Genomic DNA, 20,705 nt, shown 5'->3' on the forward strand with positions numbered 1-20,705 from the left:
TTTTCGTTGTGTATGTGAATTTCCAAAATATAATGGTAACAAATTTAAACGAATCGGAAATAAGGAAATTAAATTTTGTTCGAAATCAAAACAAACTGAATTCAAAAACAAGACTAGAATAAAATAGAAAAGAGTCATATAATAATAGAATAGAGTAGATAAGAATAGAAAATAAAAGAAAAGAAATGAAAAGAATGGAAAAAAAATAGACCAGAATAGAGTACAATATAAAATTAAAGACTAAAATAGAAAAGAATAGAGTTAAATGGAATAGAATAGAAAATAATAGAATAAAATAGAATAGAAAATAGGGAAATAGAATAGAAAATAAAAGAATAGAATATAAAATAATAGCATAAGATAGAAAGAATATAACTGTCTTCCAAAATTTGACTTTTGAATAGAATAAATTCAAATTCAAATAGAATAGAAAAGAATAGAATAGAAAAATAAAATAGAATAGAAAAAAATGGAATAGAATAAAAGAAAAAGAGTATAACCATCTTCCGAAATTCGAATTTCGAATAGAATAGAAAATAAAAGAATAGAACAAAATAGAATAGAAAATAAAAGAATAGAAAAAAATAGAATAGATAAAACAATATAACAGCATAGAATAAAATAAAAAAAGTCTTCATTAACCGTTTTCCCGCCGCCCTATAACAGAAATACTGCTAAATGGCGGCAGGGGCGAGCAAAATCACATATATATATATATATATATATATACCGGTATACGTGATTTTGCATTTCCAGGTAAGGGGCGTGTGCGCCCTACCCTCGCTGCCATTGGCGGCCTCGACTGTCAATCGCCGGATCCCAGCCGATGATTCCCCGCCGGCACCCGCCGATCACCGAGTATCACGGATAAGGGAGAGACCTGTATGTAAACAATACAGATCTCTCCCATGTCAGCTCCTGCACATTGCTTTGTATGGCTCCTAATACCTTCTATTGATGACATTGTTGGAACTAGTACAAGTAGATGTGTGTCTGCACTTTATCTAGAACAGGCTGATCAGGAGGTCTGTTCAGTTTAACAACTCCATCTGTCTTGAAATGACAGTTCAGGGCTACTTTTTACCAGCTTTGGAATTAGTGAATGCATTCCCATGGCTTAATAAACTAATGTGCTAAATTTTTGATGCACTAAAATATAATTTAGCCTGATCTGCACCAGATCCCACTCTTGCAGTATTTTTATACATTCTCAGGAAAGAGGTAGTCCCAGCATATGTTAGGTGCCTAAAATAGCAAGTTATTTCTTGCTTGAGTAGAAACACTACATTTAAGTTCAGAAGCTGCAAGAGTTGTGGTCCATACTCTGGGAGTGCAAACAAACTGTTTAAAATGTGCAATCATCTTATACTCAGTTTGCTAGATAATGTAATAAAATTATACAATGAATCACCCTAGTAAGTTATCGTAAAGTTATCATAAAGGAGGTAGCAAAAATTATTAGATGTTCTTGTTTTAAGTGAAATCGGGTTAATAAAAAACTGTATATATTGTAAGAATTTAGTAAAATGACCTATAAATTATTTTGTGTCTGTTGTAGATAGTAAGACAGGACATGGCAGTGCATTTGCTGAACAAGAGTGAAAATCTGCCATAAAAATCAATTTTTATGTGTTTTATTACTTTTTAAATCAAACTTTAAAGTGTTACTTAACCCACAACAGTAAAATCAGTCTGTACAGGCAATAAAGCATGCTTGTTATACTCACTGTGAAGCTTAAGGGTTACTCCTCTACATTGTGTAAAAAAGGATGCTTAGTCCTGTCTTTTCTGATCCTCCCCTTCTTCCACTGTCCCCGACTCATCTCCTGGTAGAACAGAGCCTTGGGGGCAAGCTGCACATGCTCAGTTTAGTGTGTATTGCTAGAAGGTATTTTTTGTTCTTGGGAGAGTGCATGTGATCAGTACAGAACAAATCAGCACTGTCCAAACAGAGTGTCAAGGGCCCTGCAGTCTCATAGGACAGTGGGAGGAGAATGAAAACTCCTCCTACAAGCTTAAACCAGTGCTCTGCTGGACACTGACAGAAGTCACAAGACTACTCTAACTGCTGTTGAGAAAAGGCATTTAACAGTGACGGCAGGGTCCTGGGTTTAGTAACACTTTAACCCCCCTGGTGGTATTCCCGAGTGTAGCTCAGGGTTAACTTTCAGTACCAAAAGCGGTAACACCGAGCTGCACTCAAGATTGCCGTGCAGCATTGCTCTGGGATCCCTCTATCACTTAACTTGTCCTGCGCTCCCGCGATGTCCCCCCTGCAGCGTTCCCGGCCATGTCCTCCGGCCGATGTCGACATCTGTCTTCCTGGTTCCGTTCCCTGCGAGTGTCGGGATGTACGGGGGACGGAACCGGCGGGAAATTAAAAAATGTAAAAATTTCTCATTCACTCAATACACTAAAATCTCATAGTATTCCATTACTGTATCAAACCATTTGATCCTTAGATTGTACGCCCCTTGAGGGTTAGGGACTGATGTGAATGTTCAATATATATGTAAAGCGCTGCGTAAATTGATGGCGCTATATAAGTACCTGCAGTAAATAATAAATAATTTTGCATACATTTTGTCCCTAGTGCTTTGTCCTGTGCCCCGCCTGCATTTTTGCCGTTCTTTCTGCCTGAAAACTGAGAAACATCCATGGCATCCAAAAAGCGTCCCTTTAGGTCAAAAGAGATTTTAGACCAGCTAGAGAACAGCGATAGTAAATTAGAACTACTTGCAGAATTGAGTGATAATGATTTGTGGGGAAATTCATCATCAGACACTGAAAACGATTTTGCGACTGAACTCAGCAATGTGTGAACTTGGCGCTCTATTTCAAATTTCAGTGTTTTTGGTTTGATTACATTATTGAATTACATTTTTTATTATTATTATTATTATTATATTATTATTTTTAATGATTATTTATATTATAAATTTATGCTTTCGTGTTTCAAGTTTTATTATACCCGGGATGTTTACTAGACTCTTGTTCGGACAGAACAAGTGAGTTAGTGCTAAGAATTACAGGCCTACAATAAAAAAGCAACATATTTCTATGCAAAAAAATGTACCACTTTGAGCACAGAAATACTGACATAATCAGACTGCTAGGGATTAGAGCAGGCATGTTAATCCACATACTTTTCAGACATCACTAAACACTTCACAACATGCTCTTTGTATCACACATCAGAGGAAAACGTACCGTTCCCCACCAAAGAGAGTCAGCATAGGTTGAAAACTCTTTGTTTGCATCTTTTTCTGCCAAGTAGACCAGGAAGGAGGCAAAGATTAGCACCAGAAAACCAATATACCACGCAGTGATCAGCTCCTGGGGATAGGAAACGCAATGACATGGTTTATATTTATGAAGAAGATAAAAGTTAATCTGAATTATCCCTAAATCAATATTCACACTTTTAGGAGTGTAGGGAGATAAGCCCTGGTTCACACCAGTATGCTTTGTCATGCATTTTGACATTTCCAAATCGCATGACAAGTCACACGCCTTTTCCAGCAAGGGAACGATTCAAATCGGTGCGACCCAACTTTGCGGTGCGGCATCATTTTTGAAAAAAGATTCCTGCACTATTTTTGGCGATTTCATGTGCGACTTGCATAGACATCTGTGCATGTGAAGTAACGGGATGTCAAAGCCGCATTCAGTGTGAACCAGGGCTAAAGAAGCTTCTGTGGGGCAGGATCACATGTTTTTGGTTCCACAGGTTTTTAAAATAGGGGTGCCTAAAATAAAGACAGTAATGTGTATTTTTTGCACACTCCTATAAGGGAGCCAATGGGGCCAAGAAAACCCCATTCTGCTTCAATAGTAGCTCATGTACGTTTTGGAACTTTAGGCGTTGGTGGCTGAAGGGGATAAAAATCACAAGTACATTTACTATTAGTATAGTCTTAGCTTTACAACTCCCATAGTTTGCACACTAACATATAGCTGTTAAAAGAGAAGCATGGAAATGCTTTTTTAAACAAAATCATAGGGTGGGTGCCGCATCGGTCCGATGCCGCATCTGTCCCCCGCCTGCTCGAAGTATGAGAACTCAGCGTTCGCATGACCACTAATTGCTGCGTTCTTACAGCCACTCTGAGCAGAGAGCGGTGACTATCAGTATAAACCACAGGAGAAGTACAGCCAAAAGAGCATTGGCTGTACTTCTCCTTTAAGTGAATGCAGCTTCCTCTGCTCATATGTGTTCATAGATTAATGGCTTATTCACACCAGGGTACAGTCATTTTCTCTGCTTGTGCACAACAAAATCAATTGTTCTCTATGTGCCCTGTTCATTCCACAACACTAGTATCCCATGCAAGCTTTTTTTCTGCGTAGGAATCTGCAACATGTATAAAACCCATTGAAACACGCATGAAAACTGATGGGAACTGATGTCTCTGCAAGTGAAATCTGCGTGTCAAGTTTCCATCAGTTTTCATGCATGTACGGTGTGAATGACCAGACAGAAATTGATTATTGTGGTGCCAAATGATATATGTTAATATATTAACCCCTAAAGGGTGTTTCCAGCTCCCCCTAAAAAGTGAATGCGACACTTGCAAGTGAATTAGTGATGAACAGATAGGCGCTGCGCTCAAATAGGGTAAGTAGCATAAAATGTAGGTATGCACCCTATACTCCCCATATAATAGCTAAATGATGAGTTTTGTGGATGAATACCAATAAATAATAAAATATCAAACAATACATATACCAAATATAAATGAATTAAACATATAAAGTGACTGAATATTCTAAATGTTATAAAATTAGGAATATTCAGTCACTTTATATGTTAAACAATACACATACCAAACATAAATGAATTAAAAATGTAAAGTGACTAAATATTCCCAATTTTATACAATTGGGAATTTTCAGTCACTTTATATGTTAAATTCATTTATGTTTGGTATATGTATTGTTTGATATTTATTTATTGGTATTCATCCACAAAACTCTTCATTTAGCTATCATATGGGGAGTATAGGGTGCATATCTACAATATATGCTATTTACCCTATTTAAGCACAGCGCCTATGGTGTGAATGAGCCCTAATGGGTGTGCAAATCACTATTGGAAAAATCTGTGCTAATTTGTAAAATCTCTCTAAACAGGCAAAAAGGCCAACCTGATTCTAAATAGGTTGCACAAACATCTAGATCCACAAATGTTGGAGAGCCACAGGTTGGCCATTTCTGTGTTACAATATGGTATTTCTACAGTATGTTACAATATGGTCACCTGGCTTAAGTCGGCCATAGATGGATCGAATCTCGGCCGGGTTCAGCAGGGATAGGCTAAAATTCGATCCATCTACGAGCAGGCTGGTTGTACTCAAATCAATCCATCGAACGACTTCAGTACAACCAGCCTATTGGATTTTCTCCTGTGATCACTGCGGGTGGCTGTAGACCCTAGCAGTGATCATTGTGTTCTGCCAGCAGGGAAGGCTCCCTGGTGGAACACCACAATAGTTCTGTGGGAGGGATTCCCCCATCAATTCCCCACAATGACTGTGTTGATGGGGGTATCAAGCTATTTTCTTTTCTTCCACCCGTGGTGGGGGAATCAAGCTATTTTCTTTTCTTCCACCCGTGGTGGGGGAATCAAGCTATTTTTTTTTCTTCCACCCGTGGTGGGGGAATCAAGCTATTTTCTTTTCTTCCACCCATGGTGGAAGAAAAGAAAACTTTAGAATCTATGGCTTGCTTTAATGAAACTGTCCTGCTTATGTATCAAATCTGAACAAAAAGATCAAATAGTTTACCTTGCTGTGAGCATATACTACTGAACCCAGCAATTTCCAAGTGCCTCCTCTCCGGTCCATGCGCACCATGCGTAGGATCTGCAGGAATCGCATACTGCGTAGAGCTGAGGTTGCAAAGATGTTACCCTGAGTCCCAGCTGCAATAACTGCCAGTGAAGCTACCAGGACAATGAAATCTATAGAAAGTAAAAGGAATATACATCAAAGGCAATATTGGTCTCTATTTCTAAAACATCCTAAATTTATAGATCAGAATGTACCTACTTGACAAACATTGTGTACAAATGGGAGTAGGATAAAAGACTGGGCATAGGCCAAGGCTGACTAAACAATATAATCAACATTGTCCTGTTGATGCAGTTGCTTTTATATAGGCACAAATAATTCACTGTTCAACTGCTCTTATGAGAAAATATTCTTCAAAAAAAATTGTAATAAAATTGTGTGTTTTGTAAACATACATCATCATCATCTCATTTCTGCAAGAAAGATCTTTCTGCATGTTAGGGGTCTAATCAGCTGTTATTTGACTAATAGAAAGTGTATCTAAAGCCAAAACGTTTTTGTTTTAGTATAGAGTAGAAGGAATTAGAACCCATCAAGTTTTTGTTGTTTGTGTCTCTGCTAAGGTGGATTTAACCTTTATGTGTTCTGATGACCACTGTCACTGAGACAGGTAGACCGAGTGGAAATCTTGACATGGGAACTTCTGGTAACAACTGTCTAATAGCGATGTGCATGACGGAAAAATGTGTTTCTTTTCGGATTTGCTCATTAAGCTAATAATTTAGTTTTGTCATATTTGTTAAGTTAGAATGATTCGTTTTTGGAATTCATTTAAATTCGGATTCATTTCATAAATTCCTTATTTTCAAATCGATTCAAAATTCGAATTTCAAAATTTGAAATTCAGAAGATGACTATTCGTTATATTTTATTCTATTCTAATCTATTATTTTTTTTTTCTATTCTACTCTATTCCTTTCAATAGTTTTTTATTGTTTTTTTTTTTTAGTATTCTTAAGTACAAAGTACAAACTCGACCGCTTTCTAGTACAAAAACAGAATCACAACTATGAACAGCAGTCAACAGCAATCCTTTACAAATGGAACATAACTAGCATAGGTAACATTCTAAATAACTTGACAAAGGAGTGGAAATAAAACATGCATTTTGTGTCGATTAGTTAGTGCACAGATAGGGTTGTCTATTTGTAGCTCAACAACTGACAGTGGTAAAAGGGTTATATCATTTAAAGTGGAGTTCCGTTCACTCTGTAAAATAATAAAAGCAGTTAGAAAAACTGTAGCTGCTGAATTTTAAAAAACAGCCACTCACCTGTCCCACAATCCCACGTTGCCCCCGCCGCAGCCCGTTTCACCAGCCGTCCTGTATTCCAAGCACCGGCATCTTCAGTGTGGGCACCCAGCTGTGACAGCTTGCGGCTTCACAGCTGGGTTCCCACTGTGCATGCGCGTGTAGCGCTGCGCCTCCTGAATAGCCCCGTTGTCTTCTGGGACCTGTCACGTGTCCCACAAGACTTCGGGGAGGGAGGGTAGGAGGACAACTTCTGTTTCTGATTGCCAAGGCGAACGCAGCAGAAGTGGTAGCGGGTACCTGTCAAATTTGGGTACCCGCTCCCCAAATGTGCCAATCCTTAATGGGGAGCGGGGGACCAATCTTTAAAGCGGAACTTCCTCTTTTGGGTGGCACTCCGCTTTAAGATATGCGAAAATGCTATCGAAATAAGAGATGTGTAGGACACCTCGTGGTTTGTGGGGCATCCCTGTGGAACAGCCAAAAAACGGGATTCAAAAGACGAGAGAAGAAAGAGAAAATGGAGACAGATTGGCAGGGGTGGACATCCAAAATGCTTGAGTTCAGTTTGTAATGTTTAATGAGGTTATAGTGAGGCGAAAATGTTCGCTGAAATCTCGGGGTGGGTGTGTTGGATCTGTGGAGCCCAAGTTTTGAGGAATTCCTCATGGGTGTCTGAGAGGATGCTAGACAGTTTTTTGTTTATTAAGAAGAAGTCAAGGCGGCAGTGAACTGCTGTTTCTAGGCTTTAGCTATGGTTTGTTTGGCTGCCAATACTATGTGAGTGGCTAGTTTAAATTGTTGTTTAGACATACTCGGAGGGTTTAAGTGTAAGAGAGTATACCAAGGGTCTCTCGGAAAGGGGCAAGTAAGTAATGATTGGAGTAGTTTGAGAACCTTTGACCAAAATCGGGAAAGCATAGGGCATGCTATTCTACTCTATTCTATTCTTTTATTTTCTATTCTTTTATTTTCTACTCCTTTTTATTCTATCCCTTTATGTTCAATGCTGTTCTATTCTATTCTGTTTTATTATATTGTTTTTTATTCTGTTCTATAAAGCAGCTTACATAGGATTCATCATCTTATTTCACTTTTATACCTTACTGTATTTATTGCAATATTTCCATTTCAAATGTGAATTCATTTTCAAATTTGGATAATTTGTTTCATTATAATTTATTTTAGGTTTGTTCAAATTTGTTATTATTTTGATTATGAAATTCGGATGCATCCAAATATTGATTCGTAGCTAAACAAATCCAATGTCTACTGTCTAATCGAAGATTTAATTCACATTGAAGATACTGTATATCCTCCCATTTTATACTGTGTCTACAAAACAGAATAGGACACAGATGGCAAAAATAAAACTCTACTCAAAACTCAAAAGGAAAAAAAAAACATATCTTTAAAGGAAAACTCCGTTCTCAATAAAAAGACAATGATCATAGCACATACAGTTGATACAAGCGTCACTTTGTAATTTAAAGGTATGACAAAAATACCTCTCCTTTTTATTCTGCAGATGCAGAAAATTAAACATTATTTAATGCAACATGGCAAACTGTTGGTGTTCTGTACACTACTGGTGTGCAGAATGCTCCCAGAAATGTCACTTCCTGCCTGTGTGAATGGATCACTGATTTTCTGAGACCTCTGTGCTAAGATACACTGGTGGGTGGTACTGCTGGGCACAGTTGGGTGGCACTACTAGGCACTGATGGGCACAGGTGGATGGCACTGATGGGCACAGGTGGGCGGCACTGATGGGCACTGATTATCAGTGCCCTGATGATCGGTGCTGATCAGTCCTTTGACAATTGCCAGTCATAGGCAGTACTTTCCTCACACTGTGACAGCGTGAGAAAAGTGCAGCCGATAACCGCATTTACCGGTGATCATTTACAACTGCATTTACCGGTGATCTGCGTTGTCATTGGACATGGCTGATAACATGGTAAAAAATTGCTGTGATTGACCTTTTACCACATCACGTGATCAGCTGTGTCCATAGGACACAGCGGCCACAGGGATCGCCGGGTACTCCCCCCCCCCGGGGATACGCGGGAGGGTGCGTTCTGGGAGGACGTCATATGACGCCCTCCCAGAACTGGCCGGCCACTGTGAAGCCATCTTTCAGCTATCTGCGGTCGGCAAGTGGTTAAATCAACTGTGGCCTTTTTCAGCACTTTCTTATAAGACCCCTTTCACACAGGCGTTCCACTGGTCCGCTTTTCATCCATCTGTTGACGGATTAAAAATGGACATCAATCCATCTCTATGGAAAAATGGATGTAAACTAATTATTATCCATTTACATCAGTTTTCATCCGCATCTGTCAACATCTGTTTTTTTTATGGAAAAGGGATGTAAATGGAGAAAAGGTCAATTTTTGCATCTGTTTTTGCATTGGTAATGGATATAAGAAACTGATGGCAAAACTGATGAAAAACTGATGTAAAACTGGTATAAAACTGAATCTTTTTTTCTTTGAAAACAACGTGACTGAACTGATGAAACAAACGAAACTCCCATGTAAAAGGACCCTAAAGCTTCAATTTATAAAGTGAGTGGGCAATATTTGTATATGAATGGTCTCTTCAGTCTTATCCATTGAAACCTAAATCTCCTTCAGAGTAGTTGCTTTTGGTCTTCTTGCATGGTCAATCAATTTTAATAAATGGTCTGTTCTTCTAAGATTTCCAGCTCTGTCATATTCTTTCCATGTCATAATGATTAATTTAACTGTACTCTAGGGATTGTCTGTGATCTGTGCATTTTCTTGTATATATAGCTTGTCTTTTCCTTTTTAATTCCCTTTACTTGGAGCTGCCTAGAATGTTTTTTTTACATTCATGGAGTAAGTTATATCATGACACTGAATGACCAGAAATTTGAGACGTAAAGCAGGCCATACATGGGTCGAATTCCGAACGATTTTTCGATCTAAAATCGAAAACATTATTCGTTCTGTAATCCGATGGTGCCACCAATGATTTAAAAAATCGGATGTTTTTCATGAATTTTCCAGCATGCCTGATAAACGAAATGGGGAGGAACCACAAAAGTCGGCTGGTGCCATTGCCCCACTAACAGAGCGAAAATCTGACGATTAATCTTAGGTCCGATTTTCGAATGAAAAATCGTTCGAAAATTGACCCATGTATGGCCAGCCTAAAGGTGGGAATACACGATTAGAAAATAGACCGATCGGTCATCCAACGACCGAGAGGCGTTCGTTGGTCGAAATCGTGGCCCAATCTAAAAAAATTGTTTGTTGTGCAATACGTAATGTTGACATCTTCCGTACAAGTGGAAGTGATGCGGTGTGCGTGTGACCTTGTAGCCACGCCCTTCCGGCCAGAAGGAGCGATATACACAACAATTAACAGCAATGATTATAATATAGTTTAATACATTAACTATATACATTAATAGTGATACATAAAATATAATCTGCAGAATTCTGGTTTCATTATCTCATTAGGCCAATCTACTTTTAACATTTGGATTTTTCGTTCGTGTTTACGAAGATTCCTTGGACATAAACATTCGGGTCATCTTCTGTTTCCGCTCATGCGTGATAGATTTTTTTCGTACGACCGCCATACCACCGTATAGAAAATTGGTCATTCATATGCGAAACAACAATATTTTTCACTGTTGTTCAACCGGATTTATTAGTTCACAATATAGTTATCGGTTAAAACATCCTGCCCATCAAGGCAGAGAAAAACGGTTGTTCATATGCGAAACAACAATATTTTTCACTGTTGTTCAGCTGGATTTTTTCGTTCACAATATTGTTATCGCTTAAAACATCCTGCCCATCAACGCAGAGAAAATCGTTCGATCAGTGGTTCCTCAAAAATTTTCAGACGATTTTCTTATCGTGTGTATGGGGCTTAAGTCTGTTCTGTCTGTCTATTGATCCAGATACAAATATTACAAACACCTGAAACCCACTGACTACACTGTCACCCCTGATTCACATATATGCGGCTGTGCGGGCTGCATTCTGCATGGGCATGAGAGCCCATTCATTTGAATGGACTCCCGTGCGACGCAAGGAAGAAGTCCCTGCACTTGTTTGGAAAACGCAGCCCACATGGGAACCTCAGTTCCCAGTACGGTTGCGTTTTCTAGTGCGGGCGGCGTGCCATTAGAATTAATGGCACCTGCCCGCGGGCCCGCATTTCTCTGTGTGGGTGGTGGATTTTTGTGTGGATCCACAGCGGCACCACCCGCACAGATGTGAACCTAGGGTCATGCTCTCTCATTTAACTAATTATACTTTATATTGTAAAGCGCTGAGCAAACTGTTGGCGCTATATAAATCCTGTATAATAATAATAATAATAATAATAATTATACGACATTGCAAACAAATGGGTTGCACTAGTGATGAATGATTTAGGAGTGTCATATTAAAGAGAGTGTATACTTATGCAGTCAGTTATTTTTATTATACATCATTTAAATCACTTTGCAGAGATTTGGGATTAGTTTAACATTAACTCATCTATTTCTGTTTATCAATAGACACTGTTCTATGATAATAAATCTTCAAAACTTCCTAGGGGGTGAATACTTTTCATAGACATATATAAACTATATTGGAAAATGATGTGGTTAGAAGTTAGAATTCCCCTTTATTTAAACAAGATCAGCACATTCTTATCAATGCAATGACTATTGTGCATATTTATATTAAAAGGAATGTGTTAGTTGCAGAAACCTAGAGGAACATACTAAAATCATTTTTCATTGTAAAATAACATCTTCTTGCCACAGGTCACTGCCCTTTGCATAACATTCCTGCTCTCTTCAATGGCTTAGAATTTGACCCTACAAGCACAGCTAATGGAATTCTCTCCACTGCAAATACAAAGATTTTCGATGTAACCTTTTGGTCAAGATGCATGTCCTCACTAACACCTGCAGATTAAAATAGGCCAAGTACATTTCAAAATAACATATTCCCAGTTGGTCTCTGCAGAATATAGCTTTTGTTGTTGCTGCATTTGCCATAGAGATCGGTCATAAACTGAAAATATATTTAGACACCTAAACAGTAGACTTTTAAAGCTGAAAGTGTATCAATACCAAAATATCCAAATACTCCTGTCAGGTTTTATGGCTATCTGAGGCTCCCTTTAAGAGATTTGCCTTCACTTTCTGTTCTGGGGACAACCTTTTACCAGACAAGAAATGAGGGAAAATCTGCAACAGACAACAATAAAGCTGACAGAAGTTTTAGCACTCTGCTTTACTTAAAGTGTATCTAGACGCAAACCGAAGATGTAATATATTGCAGCTTACAAATCCTTTCATGTTGTGGCTGTATTTTAAATGTAGGGTTTTTTTGGTTTATTTGCACCTAGCAATCAGGCTACACTTACTCCTACACTGAATCTATGGAGAATCAGCATAGCCAGTGTAGGGAACTGTAATTTTATACACTAGTTGTGGTTTGTTTACATCCATATACAGCCACAACCATAGAGGTCCCATTACAGACAAGTCCCTGGGTGTGCTTCCTGCCCCTACAAGGAGGTCAGGAAATCCCAGGATGTTATATAGTTGTTTTCCAGGAAGTATCAGGCAGAGGGTACCAGCCTGCCATGTGCTATGTATCTGGGGAGAACCGTCTGGGGATTCTGTGAGTACTGATCCAGATTAACAAGGCTGTTATCTATTTAGTTGTTACTGAAGCAGATTAGGTCTGCCTCTGTTATATTTCAACTTCTGTATAGGAACCCTAATATCTCTGTAAGAGAGAGATTTGTGGTTCATTATCATTATTCTATTTACACACTGCACAATCCTTATAGTTGTATATATATATTTATATAGATCCGTGTTTTCACCTGCATAAGTCTGTCAGGTGAACTTTCTGTTAATTGCAGTGTATCTTTGCAGCCTCTTTGCTTGAAGAGCCTTATTGGTCTGGATCTCTCTTTAGCTAGGATTAGCATAGGGAGTGTTGGATAAGATTAGGCTAGAGGTAGGTTAGCCATCCGACGGCCACTTAGACAGATAGAGGCCCGGTTGCATTGACAGCCCAGTTTAGGGATAGGGACTAAGAGTGAGGATAGATAGGGCATTTTATCCTTTTAGGTGATGCATCGCTGACCTTCAGACAAGCAGTGCAATCATCCGCATGTTACTTGGACGCCATCACAGCATCTAAAGTGGAAGCGTGCATCTTATGGACTCTCACCTCTCCAGGGGCCCCTGCAACCGGACTGCACTATAACCCATGGTTGGAGGTATTCTGTATACTACATGCACATATACCCGGGTATAATTGCAACCTCCCAATTTATGCTAAATTGTAATTCCTGAATGTTATTCTTATGCATCCTGTTTTATGTGGCTGCTTTATATAAACTTTGCATTAATCTCATACAGGTGTGGTGACATGTTTTCATGTTAGAAATATAAGCTGGGTGCATTAATACTGCTATGTATAGTTACTTTAAGTTGTCTACATGTTACATTCCTAGAAAGGGGTGAGTCTCCTCAATTGCAGGATCCCTATTCTAGGTGGAGGCACTGCCATTTGTATTATCACACAACCCCCTCTTCCATATAGCGAAGGCTCAGGATTGCCTACTCATATACAGGTTAGCGCCATAGCTTGTTTGGTGTGGGCCATTTCACATAACCCCCCCCCAAAACAGGGCTACATTTGGAGGCACTGCTGAGATCGAAGTGGGTTTAATAGTCAGTCATGGAGGAGCAACACGAAGAAAAGTGGCACCCTCAACCTACTCATAGAAGGAGGTACCTTCCCTCTGTCCCACAAAACGTCAGTGTAAAAGAAGAACAAATGCCAGTTAACTATTCTTATCAGGAAGATGTCAATATTTCACAGTCTAGTGAGAATGCTGTTGGCACTTTAAATCAACTGACTGAGATGCTAGCACAAGGGTTAGAGGCAGCACATTATAGAAAGCTAAAAGTGTTCTCTGGTAATGTCCCTGTACCACAAGGAGAAGAAGCTTTCGAAGTTTGGAAAGAGCACACCCTTCAATGCTTGAAAGAATGGTCCTGCTCAGAGGAAGGCAAGCGTCAGCGTGTTATGGAAAGTCTGCGATCTCCAGCAGGAGAACTAATCCGCTTGTATCGAGATACCCATGAGGGGGTAAGTGCAACAGACTATATACAAGTACCGTCTGACCATTTTGAACCATACTATGACCTTGAACAGATGGTTGCTGACTATCGTATGACCCGTCAGAAAGAAGGAGAGAGTGTTTCCACTTTTATTAATCGATTGCAGTTACTGTTGTCACGTCTGGTGTATCACACTGCTATACATCCTGATGCAGTGAATTCAATGAGAACTAGTCAATTAGTACGGGGGTTGTCACCTCATCATCCTCTCGCACAGCTCCTCAAAGTGAAGTTATCTGATGATGATCTTCCTCTTCATGGACTAATGAAGTTAGTGAAGAAATTGGAAGCTGACATTCAGTTTAGCACCCCTAAGAAAGTGAAACAACCTTTTAAAGAGGACCTCCCTTCTCGTCCTGTTCAAAATGATCAACCTGAATTCACTTGGTCCAAGTCTTCCATTAACAAGCCCGTTGCATTACACAGAGGGAGAGACTCTAGAAAGTGCTTCAGGTGTGGTCAGACGGGCCATTCAGCTAGACAATGTCATGACGATTATGAGGGAATGGTGCAAAGTGTGTCATTCCCTGTACAAAAGCACAAAGGACGACTGAAATATTCAAAGTCAGGATCAAAACAGCCTATCATAGGCTCCAAGTCCATTGTTAACGTTACTGTCAACGGACTTAAAACTTCAGCTTTGTTTGACACTGGGTCTCAAGTTACCCTTATCTATCGTTCCTTCTATCAGAAGCATTTGAGCAACACACCACTTCAATCTACTGGACAGATGAAGTTGTGGGGGTTGAACTCTAAGTCATACCCTGTTGATGGAAGCCTGCGCATAATTGTTACTGTACCTGGTTTAGAGGACAAAGGTGTTCCTCCCATGGAGATCACGGCACTTGTGTGTCCTGACACTGGGGACTCCAATGCCGCTCCTGTGATATTAGGTACTAATTGTAAAGCAGTACACTGTGCTTTTCAGAAGTTTCTTGAAGGAGGTCGAACTGCTTCTTTTGATCAAACTGAACTGTCTTCTGATCTTAAAGAGCTTTGTAATGTCCTCTCTGTTGGCTATCAACACGGAGTGGTGTATCACATCGGTAGGCATGCAGTGGAAATTCCTCCAGGGGGAGAGAGAATACTAAGGGTTGCTTCCAGCATTGCTCCTGAGCTACTTGGAGATGGCAGTTACGTCCTTATGGAAACACCTGAAGAGATGATCAACAAAGAGGGGTGGAAGGTGATTCCTGAAAGGAAAGACTGGAGAGCCAGAGTGGACCTATCTACAGTTGTGACTGTGAGAAACTGTTCACCTTACCCCGTTGTAATTGATCCTTACCAAAAGGTAGCCCATTGCTATCCTGTGGTTGGTGTTAACCCCTATGCTGAAGTGTGCAAAGTGCAAGTTGAAGGTACCGCTCCTACTGTTGAATTTGATCTGACTGATCCAAACTTATCAGAGCTTTGGGTTCACAGATTGACACAGCAGTTATCAGGATTACCAGAAGTATTTTCTATGGATGAAATGGATGTAGGCTGTGCCAAAAGTGCTCAACACACTTTCAGGCTAACAGATGCCACTCCCTTCCGGGAAAGGCCCAGAAGGATAGCTCCAAAGGATGTTGATGAGCTCAGACAGACCTTACGTCAGATGAAAGATCAGGGGATCATTGCGGATAGTAAAAGTCCCTATGCTTCACCTATTGTTGTGGTAAGAAAGAAGTGTGGATCTATTCGCCTATGTGTGGACTATCGAACCCTGAATCGAAGGACAATACCTGATCAGTATACACTACCCAGGATAGAAGAGGCTTTGGAAGCTCTGAATGGAAATCAGTGGTTCACAGTTCTTGATTTGCGGTCAGGGTACTATCAGGTTCCAATGGCTCCTGAAGACCAAGAGAAAACAGCCTTCATATGTCCTTTGGGCTTCTATCAGTTTACCCGCATGCCACAAGGAATAAGGGGTGCACCAGCAACATTTCAAAGATTAATGGAACGCATTTTGGGTGATTTAGTGCCACGAGAGTGTCTTGTGTACCTCGATGACATTATTGTATTTGGAGCTTCATTGGAGGAACATGAAGAACGTCTCATGCGAGTGTTGCAGCGTCTAAAGGAGGAAGGGCTGAAGTTGTCTGCAGACAAGTGTAAGTTCTGCCGTTCATCTGTTACCTATGTAGGCCACATTGTTTCTGCTGAAGGAGTGGCCACAGATCCTGCCAAAGTTGAAGCAGTTGTGAATTGGCCACGACCTCAGAATATCACAGAGTTACGTTCATTCCTTGGATTCTGTGGTTATTACCGCAGATTTGTAGAAGGATATTCCAAAGTGGCCAAGTCCCTACATGACTTGTTGAAGACTGATTCGAGCGGTCAAGAAAAACAGAAGAAATCCACCAAAAATCCTTTTGGCGATAAGTGGACTTCAGCCTGTGAGGATGCCTTCATTCACTTAAAGAAGAAGTTAACAGAGGCACCCATTCTGGCCTATGCTAATGCTCGAAAGCCGTATGTTCTCCATGTAGATGCTAGCTTTGAAGGACTGGGTGGAGTGTTGCACCAGGAGTATCCAGCTGGGTTGCGACCAGTTGCCTTCATCAGCCGAAGCCTTACAGTTAGCGAGCGCAATTACCCAGTTCACAAGTTGGAATTCTTAGCTCTCAAATGGGCTATTGTCGATAAGTTACATGATTATTTTTATGGAGCAGCTTTCGAAGTAAGAACGGATAACAATCCTTTGACATATGTCTTAACCACAGCAAAACTAGATGCCACTGGACATCGCTGGTTGGCTGCTCTATCAAATTATCAATTCACCTTGAAATACAAACCTGGTCCAAAGAACATTGGTGCAGATGCGTTATCCAGACGCCCTGGGTTAACGCCTGTCTCTGAAGACAATGAATGGGAGGAAGTCCCTGGTCCTGGTGTTGGAGCACTATGTTCTATGGCTGCAGTAGTGGACGATAACGTGGCTTTCTCAGAGATGCGGCTCATAGACTCCATAGGAAGTGGACCTGATGCTGTACCAGACATGTTTGCTTACCCAGCAGCCGTAGGCTCATTTGAGAACTGTTCTATATCTCCTCAGCGGATGATTAAGAGTCAAAAGGCTGACCCTTTGATTGGACCTTTATATAGAGCAGTTAGTATTAATGATCCAGAGATATTGAAGAAAACCTTGCCTGCTGAATGTAGCTCATTTCTGAGAGACTGGGATAAATTCAGGATTGAAAAGGGCCTACTCTACCGTGTGACTCTGTATCATGACCACCCAGGGAGACGTCAACTGGTTCTCCCTTATTGTTTTCGAAAGATGGTTTTCAGAAGTCTACATGATCATCATGGTCATTTGGGGCCTGAGAAGACCTATGGCTTGATTCAGGACCGCTTTTATTGGCTCAGAATGAGAGAAACTGTGACTAGCCTTTGTAGAAGGTGCCTCCGTTGTCTGAGACGAAAAACCCTCCCAGTTCGAGCTGCCCCAATGGGACATTTACAGAGTTCAGGCCCCATGGATTTGGTCTGTATCGATTTTCTATGCATTGACAATGATTCAAGAGGAATTGGGAACGTGTTGGTAGTGACTGATCACTACACCCGGTATGCACAAGCTTTTCCTACCAAGGATCAAAAGGCAGTGACAGTCGCCAGAGTGCTTTGGGAGAAGTATTTCATCCACTATGGCTTACCCCACAGATTGCATTCGGATCAGGGAAGAGACTTTGAGAGCAGACTACTTAAGGAATTACTTCAACTGCTCAACATCCATAAAAGCCGGACTACCCCTTATCACCCTGAAGGTGATGCTCTCCCTGAGAGATTTAACAGAACTTTGCTTGATATGTTAGGTACTCTACAGGTTGATGATAAACGTACTTGGAGTCGTAAAGTTGAAGCCATGGTTCATGCTTACAATAGCACAAGACATGAGACTACGGGATTCTCCCCTTATTTCTTAATGTTTGGAAGGGAGCTTAGACTGCCAATAGACCTCTTGCTAGGGGTCTCCACTGATGGTGTCGATCATCAAAGTCACTATCAGTATGTAGCTCGTCTGAAAGATACCCTTAAGTCAGCTTATCGTTTGGCTGAAGAAAATGCTGCCAAGATAAATGAAGGGAACAAAAGGAGGTTTGATCGTCGTGTGAGATACAGAGAATTGAAACCTGGTGACCAGGTATTGCTTAGAAACCTGGGCCCTTCTGGGAAGCATAAATTAGCTGACCGATGGAGGAATGAGATTTTTACAGTGGTGAGCAAATTACCTGGAATTCCTGTGTACAAAATAAAGGGACCAGAAGGTAGAGTAAAAGCTTGGCATCGAAACCATTTGCTCCCTATTCCTCAAGTCACTGATGATGATGACTCAGAAGATACTGTGGGAAGGGACTCCCCACAACCTCAGGCTAACATTACAACTGACCCTCCTGACTCTAATGAGAGTGACTGGACTGTAGTTCCTGAGATTCAGAGCCCAACAGCTTCTCCTCTTCCAAGAGAGGCACTGAACCCTAGATCTCCAGAGTTTGTGCCTGAGTCAGTGAGTACGCCTAACCAAGGATCTAGTTCTACTCCACAATCAGTGCCATCTCTTCCCATGACACAAAGCCCTCATTCAGTACCTGAAAATCAGGGATTACCTCATAGGGAAGTGCGTAGAGGAGGAAGGGTTAGACATCCACCACCTGTTTTGACTTATGATACTTTGGGAGATCCCAGCATCATTCCTCAGCCCCATCTCTACCATGCCTGGGTAGGGGCAGTATCTAATCTGGTCAATATGCTACCTGTATTTGCATCACCTGGCATGTATTTATACTAATCTGTTGTTTTCTTTAGCAAACCATTGTAATGGAGAGAGGACAACGTTGTGTATTTGAAATTGAATTTCATTATTGTATATAATGTGAGCTTCCTTTGACGGGACGTAAAGGTTTCACCAGGGGGAGAGTGTAGGGAACTGTTATGTTATACACTAGTTGTGGTTTGTTTACATCCATATACAGCCACAACCATAGAGGTCCCATTACAGACAAGTCCCTAGGTGTGCTTCCTGCCCCTACAAGGAGGTCAGGAAATCCCAGGATGTTATATAGTTGTTTTCCAGGAAGTATCAGGCAGAGGGTACCAGCCTGCCATGTGCTATGTATCTGGGGAGAACCGTCTGGGGATTCTGTGAGTACTGATCCAGATTAACAAGGCTGTTATCTATTTAGTTGTTACTGAAGCAGATTAGGTCTGCCTCTGTTATATTTCAACTTCTGTATAGGAACCCTAATATCTCTGTAAGAGAGAGATTTGTGGTTCATTATCATTATTCTATTTACACACTGCACAATCCTTATAGTTGTATATATATATTTATATAGATCCGTGTTTTCACCTGCATAAGTCTGTCAGGTGAACTTTCTGTTAATTGCAGTGTATCTTTGCAGCCTCTTTGCTTGAAGAGCCTTATTGGTCTGGATCTCTCTTTAGCTAGGATTAGCATAGGGAGTGTTGGATAAGATTAGGCTAGAGGTAGGTTAGGCATCCGACGGCCACTTAGACAGATAGAGGCCCGGTTGCATTGACAGCCCAGTTTAGGGATAGGGACTAAGAGTAAGGATAGATAGGGCATTTTATCCTTTTAGGTGATGCATCGCTGATCTTCAGACAAGCAGTGCAATCATCCGCATGTTACTTGGACGCCATCACAGCATCTAAAGTGGAAGCGTGCATCTTATTGACTCTCACCTCTCCAGGGGCCCCTGCAACCGGACTGCGCTATAACCCATGGTTGGAGGTATTCTGTATACTACATGCACATATACCCGGGTATAATTGCAACCTCCCAATTTATGCTAAATTGTAATTCCTGAATGTTATTCTTATGCATCCTGTTTTATGTGGCTGCTTTATATAAACTTTGCATTAATCTCATACAGGTGTGGTGACATGTTTTCATGTTAGAAATATAAGCTGGGTGCATTAATACTGCTATGTATAGTTACTTTAAGTTGTCTACATGTTACATTCCTAGAAAGGGGTGAGTCTCCTCAATTGCAGGATCCCTATTCTAGGTGGAGGCACTGCCTTTTGTATTATCACACAACCCCCTCTTCCATATAGCGAAGGCTCAGGATTGCCTACTCATATACAGGTTAGCGCCATAGCTTGTTTGGTGTGGGCCATTTCACATAACCCCCCCCCAAAACAGGGCTACACCACCCTTGGACAGCTGCATTGTCAACCTGTGGAGTGGGTAGGGTTAGATAGAATAGTAGATACAGATGGGCTTTACATATCTCACTAACAATTTAAAGCCTAGCTCCAGCTAACACTTTTCAACCTCTTGCTCCCCACATAACATATATGTTGTTTAACACTCATGCATATGCATCCATGGACAGCCAAAGTTTCTGTGTTGACAGCGTGCTTGCTGCGCACTCCCAGCACAGTGACCGAGCTGTCATAGACAGCT

At 40.7% G+C, this 20,705-nt stretch overlaps 1 protein-coding gene across 3 annotated transcripts in view; it reads right to left on the minus strand.

Annotated features, from left to right (window-relative positions):
• The window catches only part of KCNQ4 (potassium voltage-gated channel subfamily Q member 4), a 280,413-nt gene that overhangs the window by 66,490 nt on the left and 193,218 nt on the right, over positions 1-20,705 (minus strand). For all 3 annotated transcript variants that reach the window (XM_089673868.1, XM_089673867.1, XM_089673869.1), the window contains exons 4-5: positions 5,787-5,962; positions 3,211-3,336 (exon numbers count right to left, since the gene is read on the minus strand). In XM_089673868.1, coding sequence (XP_089529994.1) covers positions 3,211-3,336; positions 5,787-5,962 — 302 coding nt within the window. The remainder of the gene's footprint in view (positions 1-3,210; positions 3,337-5,786; positions 5,963-20,705) is intronic.

The sequence above is a fragment of the Staurois parvus genome, unplaced genomic scaffold (assembly GCF_062004578.1).
Source record: "Staurois parvus isolate SC_StPar_1 unplaced genomic scaffold, SC_StPar_1.0 ptg000145l, whole genome shotgun sequence".
In the NCBI taxonomy this organism is placed as follows: Eukaryota; Metazoa; Chordata; class Amphibia; order Anura; family Ranidae; genus Staurois; species Staurois parvus.